The 11,929-nt window shown below is 45.1% G+C and overlaps 1 protein-coding gene across 2 annotated transcripts in view; it reads right to left on the minus strand.

Moving 5' to 3' along the window:
* Nucleotides 1-11,590, minus strand: part of map3k5 (mitogen-activated protein kinase kinase kinase 5) — a 36,109-nt gene extending 24,519 nt beyond the window's left edge. For both annotated transcript variants that reach the window (XM_027029545.2, XM_027029544.2), the window contains exons 1-3: nucleotides 10,578-11,590; nucleotides 2,481-2,620; nucleotides 1,124-1,147 (exon numbers count right to left, since the gene is read on the minus strand). In XM_027029545.2, the coding sequence (XP_026885346.2) occupies nucleotides 1,124-1,147; nucleotides 2,481-2,620; nucleotides 10,578-11,001 (588 nt within the window). In that variant the 5' untranslated portion in view covers nucleotides 11,002-11,590. The remainder of the gene's footprint in view (nucleotides 1-1,123; nucleotides 1,148-2,480; nucleotides 2,621-10,577) is intronic.
* Nucleotides 11,591-11,929: the final 339 nt, after the last annotated feature.

Below are 11,929 nucleotides of genomic sequence, written 5' to 3' on the forward strand. Positions count from 1 at the left end.
AGCTCATTCATATTTTAGGAAGTCAGGACATGGAGGGAGAGAGAGAGAGATTGTGTGTGTGTGTGTGTGTGTGTGTGTGTGTGTGTGCATGTGTGTGGAGATATATATATATATATAAAATGATGTATGTATGTAATATATATATAGCATGGTAGCATGGTAGTGGTTGTTTCAGTCAATGACTGATTTACAAAGCAAGCAATTTGAAACTCAGTATTTCCCCATGAAGCTCCATTTGCTGAGATCATTATTAATCATTATGACAAGAGCACTAACAACCCCTTTCTCTTTCATCTGAGCCAGACCAGGCCTTAGTTTATGTGTGCCAAACCCCAGCCCACCTGCTCTGCCTCTCCCAAACCCGTGTGAGCCGGCCCCGCCACCACAACAAAACCACTGAACAGCAGAGCAAAGCAAGAAGGCAAAACCAAGCCCTCGTCTTTGACAGGAAGAGGTTCAGGCACTGATGAAGATGTCACGCAGAGGATGGAGGTTAGGGAGCTGAGAGGTGGGTGCTTGCGGAAGGAAGAGAAAAAGAGAAGAAAAAAATAGACAGGCAGAGTGAGAGACAGAAAGGAGAGATAGCGAGGGGCAGAAAGGAGAGATAGCGAGGGAGAGAAGCACAGAGTGGATGGGTGAGAGCGAGACAGGTACAGAGTGGGGAGGCAGTGGGTTTCCTAGTACCTGCAGATGCAAAAGACATCTGATCCCCTAAAGCCACTTATAGCCTCAGTAAGCCCCACTGAGCTACTCACTAACCCCTGCTCTCCCCATCTGTGCTGAAACAGAGAGAGAAAGAGGGAGAGATGGAGGGAGAGAGGGATGGAGAGGGAAAGTGAGCAGTAAACAGATGGGAATACACAGAGAAAGACAGTGGGGAGGAAGAGAGCTATCCATTACTGGGCCAGATAGGTGCGACTTGCTGGAATATGCCTTTTATCTTGCTGTGTGACTGCTGTTATTGGATTTATTACAGCAGTGATGTAAAACATGTATAACAGTGGCTCTATGACAATAAACCTTTACTGCAAAGCTTCAATTGAGGTCCATCCATTATATGAGTTGGTGTGGGTGTGGGTGTGGGTGTGGGTGTGTGTGCGCGTGCGTACGCGCATGTACTCACAGTGTTTTTCTGGCACACAATCTCCTGCAAAAAGAAACACATGGGACATTTGTGAATTTACAACTTACAACGCAGCCAAACCACAAATTCCCAGCATCTGCATTGCGACCTTCACTGTAGGCGAGCTATGTGACCCCTGTAGCCACAGCGACCTACACGTACATGTGGCAAGAGCAGAATAAGGCATGAGTGTGTCTCTTTGGGCGATGCCCGAATACCAGTGTCCCTGCATGGCAATACACATTAACTCCTCACAAGCCTGTTTGCATGAGGTTGAAAAAGAAACAGGCATCGGTGGGAACTCATCGATCTCATTGTATAGCACAATGGAAGGCGTTGGAATTGAAATGACTCATCCTCAGCGCTAAACGTACCAGTGCAACGCTAAACGCTAAAATACTTCGGGCTTTAAATAGAGCACGGCAGCAAAACGTGGCAGTGCAATATTGTGAAAGCAGCTGCCTCAAACTCTGGCCCACGCTAGGCAAAAGCCCTTTCCAATATGACACCGCAACACAACACAGGGCCACGTTCACTGCACTCATTCTAATTCTGTGATTCTGTGTGTTCATCTAGTTGACCTCAGGAACAGAAGAGTGCACCTCAGTTCTTCTGTCAGAGTTGCAAGCTGTGCTTTACAGCTGCTGTGAACAATGCTAGCTAGAATTCTTGAGCTAATTTCCACAGACCTTGATTGACAAGGAAGTACACCTCTTTCCTTTCGATCCCACTCCCTCTGTGCAAGCCTTTCTCCAAAGCCTCTCCCTCCAAAGGCATGCATTCTTAGCATCTATCTTATTCTAATATGCAAAATAACTGCCTTCTTGTGAAGTATCCTGTTTGCTTAATGCAGGCAGTTGAATTCTTCAGTTGTTAATTACAGAGTGCAGGACAGTCACAAAGCATTTTTTTTTTTTAACAGAGCAACAATTTTATGGATAACTAATAGAAGGTTTGAAAAACAGTTGCTTCTACAAAAGGTGTTATTGGAAAAATCACTTAATGCAGCCTTGACATCTTAATGAAGTCTTGACATCACTGTCATATTGTGTGACTTGTGATGTATCGGGGGATAGTTTTGAGAGTTTGGTAGCACATTGGGAGGAATCATTGGCATCTTGTGAACGAAGGAAGCTTAGGCTACCTGTACATTTACATTTATGGCATTTTAGCTAAAACCATTTTTCAAAGCAACTTACAATTATGACTGAATACACTTTGAGCAATTGAGGGATAAGGGCCTTGGTCAGGAGCCCAACAGTGGCAGCTTGGTGGTGGGGCTTGAAGCGTCAAGCTTCTGACCACTAATTGAGTACCTGAACCACTGAGCCACCGCTGCCCCATGTTATGTGCCTACCTGCAAAGATTGCAGCGAGTCTGAGTTTGAGTCACAGTAGAGAATGATGTTGTTGGCCATGCTGAAGCTCTCTCTCACTCCCAGGTGATAAAACAGTGACGGCTGCCGGAAAGCGTCGGTCATCTCCACCACTGCAATGTCTGCAGGGAGTAAGAAAGAGAGACAGAAAAAGAGACAGACAGAGAGTGAAGAATAGGGACAGAGGGAGAGAGAGAGGGAGACAGACAGACAGAGAGACACAGAAGGAGACAGGAATATTTAGATTGAATATATTAGATAGCAGAAAGAATGTCTTGTGTTTACCCTACTTGATTTACAAATGTGTGTTGAGAGGCAGAGCTCCATAGGGCCTGTCCCTAAACCAAGTTCTGAGGCCTTGAATGTACATACCTGCAGGAAGTCACTTCTTCTGACGTGTGTGAGCAAGTGAGAGACACAACTTCTGCTCATAGTTAAGCAAAAGGAAACATAAACGAAAAGGAAACTCAACACACTTAAACTGAAGCGAAGGGGCTAAGGGTAGAACTTTGTATACACAGCACACTGCATACTGTACTGCAGGTTAGCTAGCAAATCCTAATTAACATGGCCATCCACACAGAGCACCAGCAGGCTAACCTGCTGCCAGTTCTCACCCTCATAAACAATTCTCGCTCATAAACCCAAAAGTGGTTAGAAGACATCTGCTTATATAGCATTTAAAGAAATACTTTGTCAAAAATAACCCTAATAAATGCAAGAAAGGTAAGCTATGTCCAGAGTGCATACATATGTGCTGGAGGTTGTGAGAGAGTTGTCTATAGCTCTTTCCTGTAGTTTCACAATAACAACATTATTCAGGGTGAGGGAGTGCCCCATTAAGTGCCGGTGGAGATGTCGAACAGGCTAGGCAGCCTCACTAATCTCTAATGCTCAGATTACTCTCATACTTATTTCTTCTCTGAATTACTAATGCCTTGAAGTTAAAAATGGTAAAGTACAATAGGCAAGGACACACCTATACCCAGAGCTACACACACTTGCGCACAAATAAAATCTCCTTATTCACACCCACACAAAAAAAAAAGGTCCTCCCTCTTCTCACTTTGTCTCTGTGCCTCTCTCACACACAAATACACACTTTACAATAGGCAACACTTTACATCAAACATCACTTTACAAACTCATCACATATCTTGAAGAAATGCCACTGGTGACAACTGAATCATGCCTGAACTGTATTAATATATGGATGTGATTTATGCACCCATATATTAACCCTGTGCACCAACATTATTACTGTAACATTACTGTAACTCATTGACTCTCACTGTCTCTCTCTAGCTCTGTTTGCATGCTGGGTTTCCCCCTCTGCCTGTCTTGCATTCAGATCTGTGTTCTAGTGGAGCTAGGAACTTGGGCTTGCATGATTTGATGGCATTACAAGATGCTTTCATCTCATTGGCTGCAGACCCCCTCCCCTCCCCTCCCCTCCCCTCCACTCGCCTGCCTTTCTCTTATGCCTGTTCAGTATCAAACACACCCTTCAATTCAACTTAAACTGATCAAACAGCCATACCGCTGTCCTCAGTTGAACTCAATGTCTGCAAAGGGGAACCGAGAGATAGAGAGAGAAAGAAAACATTCTCCCCCTTTATATTTACACACACACACACACACACACACACACACACACACACACACACACACACACACACACACGTGCGCACACGCTACACAGGGGTGGTATGGGGGCTGTTGGTGGCTGGCGGTTTTGGCGCACAGAATAATTCGCTCTGGTCTGTGAGACAGCCCCACAGGTCCATTAGCAGTGGATCAAAGGAGCAAACTTCTGATTATGAAAAAGCGTAAGACATCTGTTAGCCTTGAGACATCTGTTAGCCTGCACACGTGTTTGACTAAGCATGCACTTCTGTTTTCTCATTTAAAACTTTCACTTATAGGAAAAATGCATTTCCTCAACTAAAACCTCAAACCCCTTGCCAAAATGGACATGATTTAGTGCTGAGGTTTGGGGCTTTTTTTTTGCACGTGACAGATATGTTGCCATACCCATAAGACACAGTAGAGTTTCACACGTGACAGGCATGAGTTTTCCTGTAGGGACACTGGATCTACTTGGTGCCCAGCTAAGACGGTCTCGGGGATCTTGCACATGCAACTGAACCCCTACTCCAGATAAAGTTCTACGTCGTCGCCACTGTGGCCTTGAAGGGTACGGCAACAACATTTGCTGCAGGCCTTATGAGTGTCATTGATGACTGTTGGAAAGTACAGAGGAAGGCGTTCCCCTTTACCTCAGACTGTTTGTCTAGCCCGATAGGCCTAGAGAATCTTCAGTTTGCTGAGCAATGCGTGGAATTTCAGATACAGTGTGTGTGTGTGTGTTAGTTTGGCATGGAGAGACAACATGTAAATCTGTCTACCAAAAATACTGCAACAGAGGCTTTTCAGATGGCGGAGGTTTGTGCACCTCGGTTTTTTTTTTACACCCGGGTGTGAATAGAGTTCCTGCTTGGTAGTGCAGAAGCACCATCATTGACACTCCAAAAACGGTCCTGAGGAGCAACGTGTCTTCCATCGTGCCTGCTAATGCACAATACTGTTGTTTCATTTGCTCGACAGAAATTGGGGGCTTGACATAAAATGTACTTTGACTCAATAACAAATAAAAACAACTACAATCGGAATGATCACAAAAACACCTACATCTGAAGGCTGACATTCTGCACTTTGGTTTCACATACCAGTTTGGGTTCAGTCCAAAGAACTTAGCAACAACAGCAACAACATAACTTTGACCGCTTTGTTCCAAAGGGCACAGTATGTGAAGTTACTTAACGCATGACAGAAGAATTACGTCTAGTCCCACCTCTCACCTCATCCCTGTTGTTAGGGTTATTGAATGATGGGCAGAAGACATCATGGGAAGTCAATCTCATACCAAAGGAACAAGTGAGTTTAAGGTCTAGCGTTTCAGAGGCGAGCGGGATGCATGAACACGGGGACGGGTGCGATGTCACTCATGTCTCTGATGTGACAGGGGGACACACTGGAGAGCTGCCTGTCGGGGAGGGACCTGGCACAATTTAAGGAAAGGCTCAGCGACACACCTCGCACACAAAGGACCTGCCTCACCCGACATGCTCCAACATGGCCCAATGGCAGCACACGCAACCTGATACAGTGCCACTCTACTGGCTACCTTCGAATCCCAGGTTTTTTGTTTATTTTTTTTGTTTTGTTTTTACACTGCACACAAATAAATAAATAAACAAAGAGATACACAAAAACGCTGCCTGGCAAGGTGTCCCGATAATAGGGCTCGCTGAGCTCGGTGGTATTAACTCATGCAGCTAAAACGGGAAGGCGACACCCTCAGCCTGTTGAAGAAATTTGAGGAATTACTATAAAAAAAATGTTTTTAAATATCGGTGAATTACATAAATACAGGCTGCTGGGACAAACAACTAGACGTGTGTAGAAGAATGGTCATGCCCCCCCCCCCCCAAGGTCTGGGGGGATTTTCAGACCTCCAGACAGAGGAAGAGGGTGGTTTTTATGACTGAGCATTGTCAGGCAGAGCAGAGCAGAAAGCGAGGAAGCAGGCCATGGACGCCCTGACCTCATGCACTTCTAGCTGATTCCTAGAACAGCAGCTTCACAGAAGCACGATGACGCTGCCTTTGCTACAAGATGAACCAGAACGGTACGTTCTCTCTCCTTTGTGGTCACCGAAGTCCTCTCCCTTTACATTAACATAAAAAAACAAGTACACCCTCGGGTAACTCAGCAGGTCTCCTGGGTTTTGGCTAATATGATCTCGCCCTCTCTCCTCCCTTTCTGGCGCATGCAGAGAGGACTAACCCAGCACTGGGAGCAGAAACAGTGCCCACTTCTTGCAAAACCAGAACCCGCCCATGCGCCCAGTGAACTGGGCCATCTGGGGAGAACTTGACCATGATCCAAAACCGTTGTCCCCAGACAGTCTAGTTCACAGGGCGCATGGGCGAGTTCTGGTTTTGCTGTGTATATGTCCCATGGTGCTCTGCTTCCTGGTGGCATACATGGTCACAAACTGGACATAGATAGGTTCAACTCAAATCAGCACCATTGTCGTTCACTTCCTTTCTCTCTCCTCAATACTTTGATTTTCCCTTGATCTTGCCTTTTCAAAAGGGCCTTTGATAAAAAGCACTGAAAAAGAAAGGGGGGCTTAGTTGCTATTGTGCTTTGCCTCAGCCGTAAGTCGCTTTGGATTAAAGCTCCTGCCACATGAATAAATGTAAATTTCAAAGTAAATGTGCTACCTTTACATCTAGGTAAGCTTAAGTATGGCACACCCAGTATAAGAAACTCCCTGCGACATCCTCCCAACATCAGACATCAGCTGGATGTTAATATCCGCTGGCTAATTCGCTGGTGTGATTTAAGTGGGCAAACTTCCGGCCAATAATTACAACTGCTGTCTATAAACAATTAGTGCTGCGGTTGTGATTTACAAGTACATACCGGCAAGGGCCCCCCGACCATACTCGCTAGAGTTTTAACTGTCTATGAAAGCAGTAAAGGGATAATTACGCTACAAGAAAGTGATATCAGGTATTAGTGGATGACACTGCACGCGAGTTCTGAGTTCCCAGGCCAAGTGAGCAAAGGCTCTGGATGAGACCCACACTGCCGGTGGACCCAACGGTGCACACCCTCTCACAAGTGCACTGCAGATTCTCATGGCCATGCCCTATTCTCTGGCCCTGCATTTATGGTGTGCACAAATGTATGTGTGCCTGCATAGTGTCATTTCTGTTTAGGGCCTTTGATCTTTGATGCTTATTCACTCTTTCCTTCTCCCACTACCACAGAACTGTTGAACAATGAGGACAATGGCTGGTTGCCTTAGATGCAAATATGTGTACAAAATCTCAAAGATCAGGAGGTGATGGATGGTTAGATGAAAGTTGGAAACGGGAAGGATATCATCATTATGTTTAGGTATACGCAGTATGGAATCCACCTTAGATGTCAGCTTGCCCATCTATCAGCCATCTGAGTAAAACGGACTCATGACAATGAAGACATACAGAAATGAGCATCACTATCCTTCTTCTGGTTACATCATCTTCTCAGGCATTTCCTGTTTAGTTCTAATTCTCTGGGTACTCTCTCAGACGACCACATAGAGGGACAAGCACACTCAAATGAGCAGAGAGACCGAAAGCGTTACAAGACCCAAAATATTTCCACTCCAGTTGTACTCTCGCTTATCCTTTATCTCTTGCTTTGAAGTTCACTGGTCACCATATGTGATGTGATTTTACTGTTGGGTTACCAGTGGAACATTACAACAACTTTGGCAGTTGTGATGTGACATCACAAGACAGAAGATACAGTGGCCCATTTAGTTTGCACAGTTGACACTGCAATACTGCAGTGGTGCAAGAACTCAAACCATAAGTAGAGAAGTATGTAAAAGAAAACTAAAAATAGACATGGTTTTGATTGGACACAATGGCCGTTTTCAACATCTTTGGACGTAGTGTGCTTAAACTGCTCTAATAGAACTCATATCATGTTCAATTCACAAACAGCTTCATATTTAGCTCATAATTTGTTGGATTAGATCAGAAAATGCACTGTTTACCGTATTTTATACCATGGCCTCCAGAGGCTCTGAGGCCCACTCCACAACATCATAAAGATGACTTAATTTGGTCTCTGACAGGGAATGGTGGATGGAGTAAATTTCCTATCTGCACTTTTAAGCAGAATAGTGAATAATCAGATCAAATACAAATCAAATACTTTCACACTGACATATTTCGCGACCATAAAGCCAGAACACTTCAATTTCTCAGTATTGCCATTGCCCTTATTAAATGCTCGCTGCAAAGCAATGTTTGCAAAGTTCACATTTGTCTCATATGCTTAATTCAAACTGTACATGTGCAAATGCGCATACGATATTATGCTCAGCAGAGCAGTTATATTATGCCTCACATTCTGCGTTGCCATGGTGAGCACAGCTGTGTGGCAGTGACCCAGCTGTGTGCGAAGGGGCACTAATCCTGCCAGCGGTGTGTTTTCTGATGTGCCTTGACTTGCCCCCCTGCTGCCCCTTAACCACTCCACCACCTCACAACCCCATGAAAAGAATCCCAGGCAGCCGCTCATAGGAATGTTCCGGACGCTTGCAGGAAAAGGAGCCAGGAACAGAGAGTGGAGAGAATTCAGAGAATGTCTGGGCAATCATTGAAATAACCTAAAACAACTTCAGGCCTGTGTCCAGAGCCAAATTAAGATGTTTCTAGAGCCAGATTAATCTTGCTTTCATATGTCAGTCACTCTGTCAATGCATATCCAGCAGGATTAAAATTAGTCTATGTCTTGTATGTGTGTGTGTCTAGTATTGGTATGCAATTAGAGCTCTGTACAATAAATATCTTTTTTTAACATGCAAAATATCAAACCTCATAAATGAAAATTATATACAGCATGAAAGTGTGTGTGTGTGTGTGTGTGTGTATCATTACACCCCTAGGTGTAATGGTACACAGTACAGCCCTTACTGACATCATTTTAGCTCAGCTATTTTGTTGATGTGGTGTGATGTTTCCAGCTCAACAGCATGGAATTCCTGGCAGCAGGAAACAGGAGGAAACATCCTTTGGAGACTCTTCTCCTACACACATGCTTTTTACCATCCGCCCCTATTCTATTTTGCTCCTCCTGCCTTCCCGTTCCCCCTGGCTCTCCCATTCTACCAAACAGTCAATAAGTGGCAGAGCGCTCCCTCATAGTGCCACTGGTTGACATTTCTCACACGCTCTCCGACCTTTCATGTGGGAGGGGGCTGACCCACAACGGCACCGCCACACTCCCTTTACTCTTTCAAAAGGTCGAATTGTCATTTCATGCGATTTCTTTTTTTTCCTGCCGATTTTTGAACCAGTTTCTCAAGTGCACACCATATCCCCCACACCCATCCCGCTGGCACGGACTGCAGTGGCTCCAGTCTCATTCTAGGCGGCTGTCAGGCGGTCTAGTGTTCACACGGCTCCCCGCAAGCCCTCACCTATTTACCAAACCCTCTCTGTGTTGGAGGAAGTCCTGGAGACTTCAGAAGCACTTCTATGTGGTACCATTGACACAGCCAATTAGAAAAGTCTAGGCCTACACAATGGAACAAAAGGTGCGTACTACGTTTTTTGTATGAGTATTGTTGTTACACCAAAATTCCCCATGATCGAAGGACTACTAACTTGCCTGCCAACTGTCCTCATTCCTGATTGGCCTGTTGCCTGCATGAATTCCTGACTGCTGCTTCACACACTGGTGATTCTACTGCACGTCTTGCATGCACCAGTGACCCTGAAAATATTGCTTCTCCACAAATGGACATCAATAGGAATGCATCGTATAATTATGCTATTTAAAAAGAAGTCAGGAGCTTCTACTTAATGCTGGCACAAGCGAGGATAGGAGAGTGGCTTTGATGCTTTGATGTGCTCAAGTGAATTAAATTGCAGGAAAAAGCAAGATTTAATTGGGTTTGTTTGTTTGTTGTTTGTTTTTAAATAACACTTCTAAAGCCATGAAGAGCATTAGACATCTCTCCCATCTTCTGGATGGAGGTCTCTGAGGCTGGATCAGGACCAAGTGGAAGGCTCGGGTGCCCAGCTCCTGCAGCATCATGTCAGGACGTGTGGACTGGTGACCCACTGCACACCACCCACATACTTATTTACATAAGGAACACTGGCAAAGCCTAGCTCTGGCCAGTCCAGAAGCATATGGGTGCAGTCAGCCCCGTATAGCCCAGGTTTGTTTGATTTTTTATCAGAGGAAATTTAGTTTTTTTTTTATAAAGTTGCAAAGAAATGGGCAAATGTTGCGCACTGTGAAGAAATGCTACCTTTGGTGTTTAATCACCAAGCATATGGCAAGTCCACTTCACTAAAAATGTATCATGCTTTTCCCACTTCAGTAATACAGCACTTAAGTGTACCTTTACTGTAGCAAAAGAGCCACATTACCAAGCGTCTTTACTAGCAAGGACCCAAAGTAACTCCAAAGGCAGCGAGACTCGCGTGAACCTACCTGCATTGTAAAACTGGTCAAGCACCAAGGTTTCGCCAAAGTCCAATTTACCAAAAAGGACTATTTCTAGTTTGCTTCCGACAATCTCGCAGGCATCCTTCAGACACTGCAGAGCCATGCTCTCGGCGCTCTGAGGCTGGTTCATCTCCGAGTTCATCACGTAAACCACGGTCACGTTTCGGTTCTTACATTTCCCCGTGGTCAACAAGCTGCCGCTGTCTCCGGAGCAACTTATAACCCCTGTGGTGGTCACGCTGCTACCGGCAGCGGGATCCTGCCAAAACGTCCCGGCAGCGGGGATCGCCGAGCTACTGTTTAAACCACTTTCCCTGCAGTGACACAAGGCGCCTCCACAGCTCTCTGCGTCCGTGGATTCCTCAAGAGATGGGACTGAGAGAGAAATCACCTCCCGATCCGGATTCATCTTCGCCGATATGTTAAAGAAATAACATAGAAATACTGTTCGCCGTTGGTAGACCACCTTCCTTTAAACTACTACATGCTGTCATTATATTTGCAAAATATTCGCGCTTGAAGAAAACATGTTTTAACTGAAATAAAGCGTGGTTAAATATCAGAGCGCACTGCTGTTGTCAACCAAAGGCTCGTCACGACTCAAGTGAAGACTTGGACACAAGTAGCGATCTAGTCTCCGAGCATAGAGGTGTTTCCAGGCATTTCAACACAGCCTTGCGTTTCCTCGGCGAGCTCACATAGTTCCCAAAGTTAACACAGAATGTAGGCTTGCAGATCAAAAAACTCCTTGAGAAGCAGTTGAAAGGGAGGCCATCTTCTTTCGAAATCTCGACGATACTCGACGTTAAGGACCAAAGACTTCTAGTCGAACGACCGTACAAAAACGAAAACAAACGTTTACGTATTGTTCCCATTGCCCGTGGACCCTGCCCTACTGCCACTATTATCTTCTACACACCACTTATGCAAAACAGGCGGAGCCTAAGCCACTGACAGGCTGGTGACTGCCATTTAGGGAGCGCCTTTATCTGAAGGTGAAAGCTTTCTTACAAGTTTGTTTCCAGTTCTCTCGCGATTACAGACTACGTACTGCAAACGTAGCGCACGGAAGGCAACTTTATTATTAAGTTATGGTGTTAACCGCTCATGAAATAAATATGCATCAGTGTACGTTGAGATTGCACAATAAATTAAATCGAATGTCTATAGATTGTGAAAAGGCATCTTTGAGATGAAAAAGAGCTAAGCGAATAACTTTCCTTATTGTGAGAAACTTGACGTGCAAGTCATGATGCTGACATCTAGTGGTATGTCGTGGCTAATGGTTCGGGGGGCGGGGGGCGGGGGGCGGAGGGGGGAGAGACTTAGGGTGTTAG

Source organism: Electrophorus electricus, chromosome 8 (genome assembly GCF_013358815.1).
Source record: "Electrophorus electricus isolate fEleEle1 chromosome 8, fEleEle1.pri, whole genome shotgun sequence".
NCBI classification, from domain to species: domain Eukaryota; kingdom Metazoa; phylum Chordata; class Actinopteri; order Gymnotiformes; family Gymnotidae; genus Electrophorus; species Electrophorus electricus.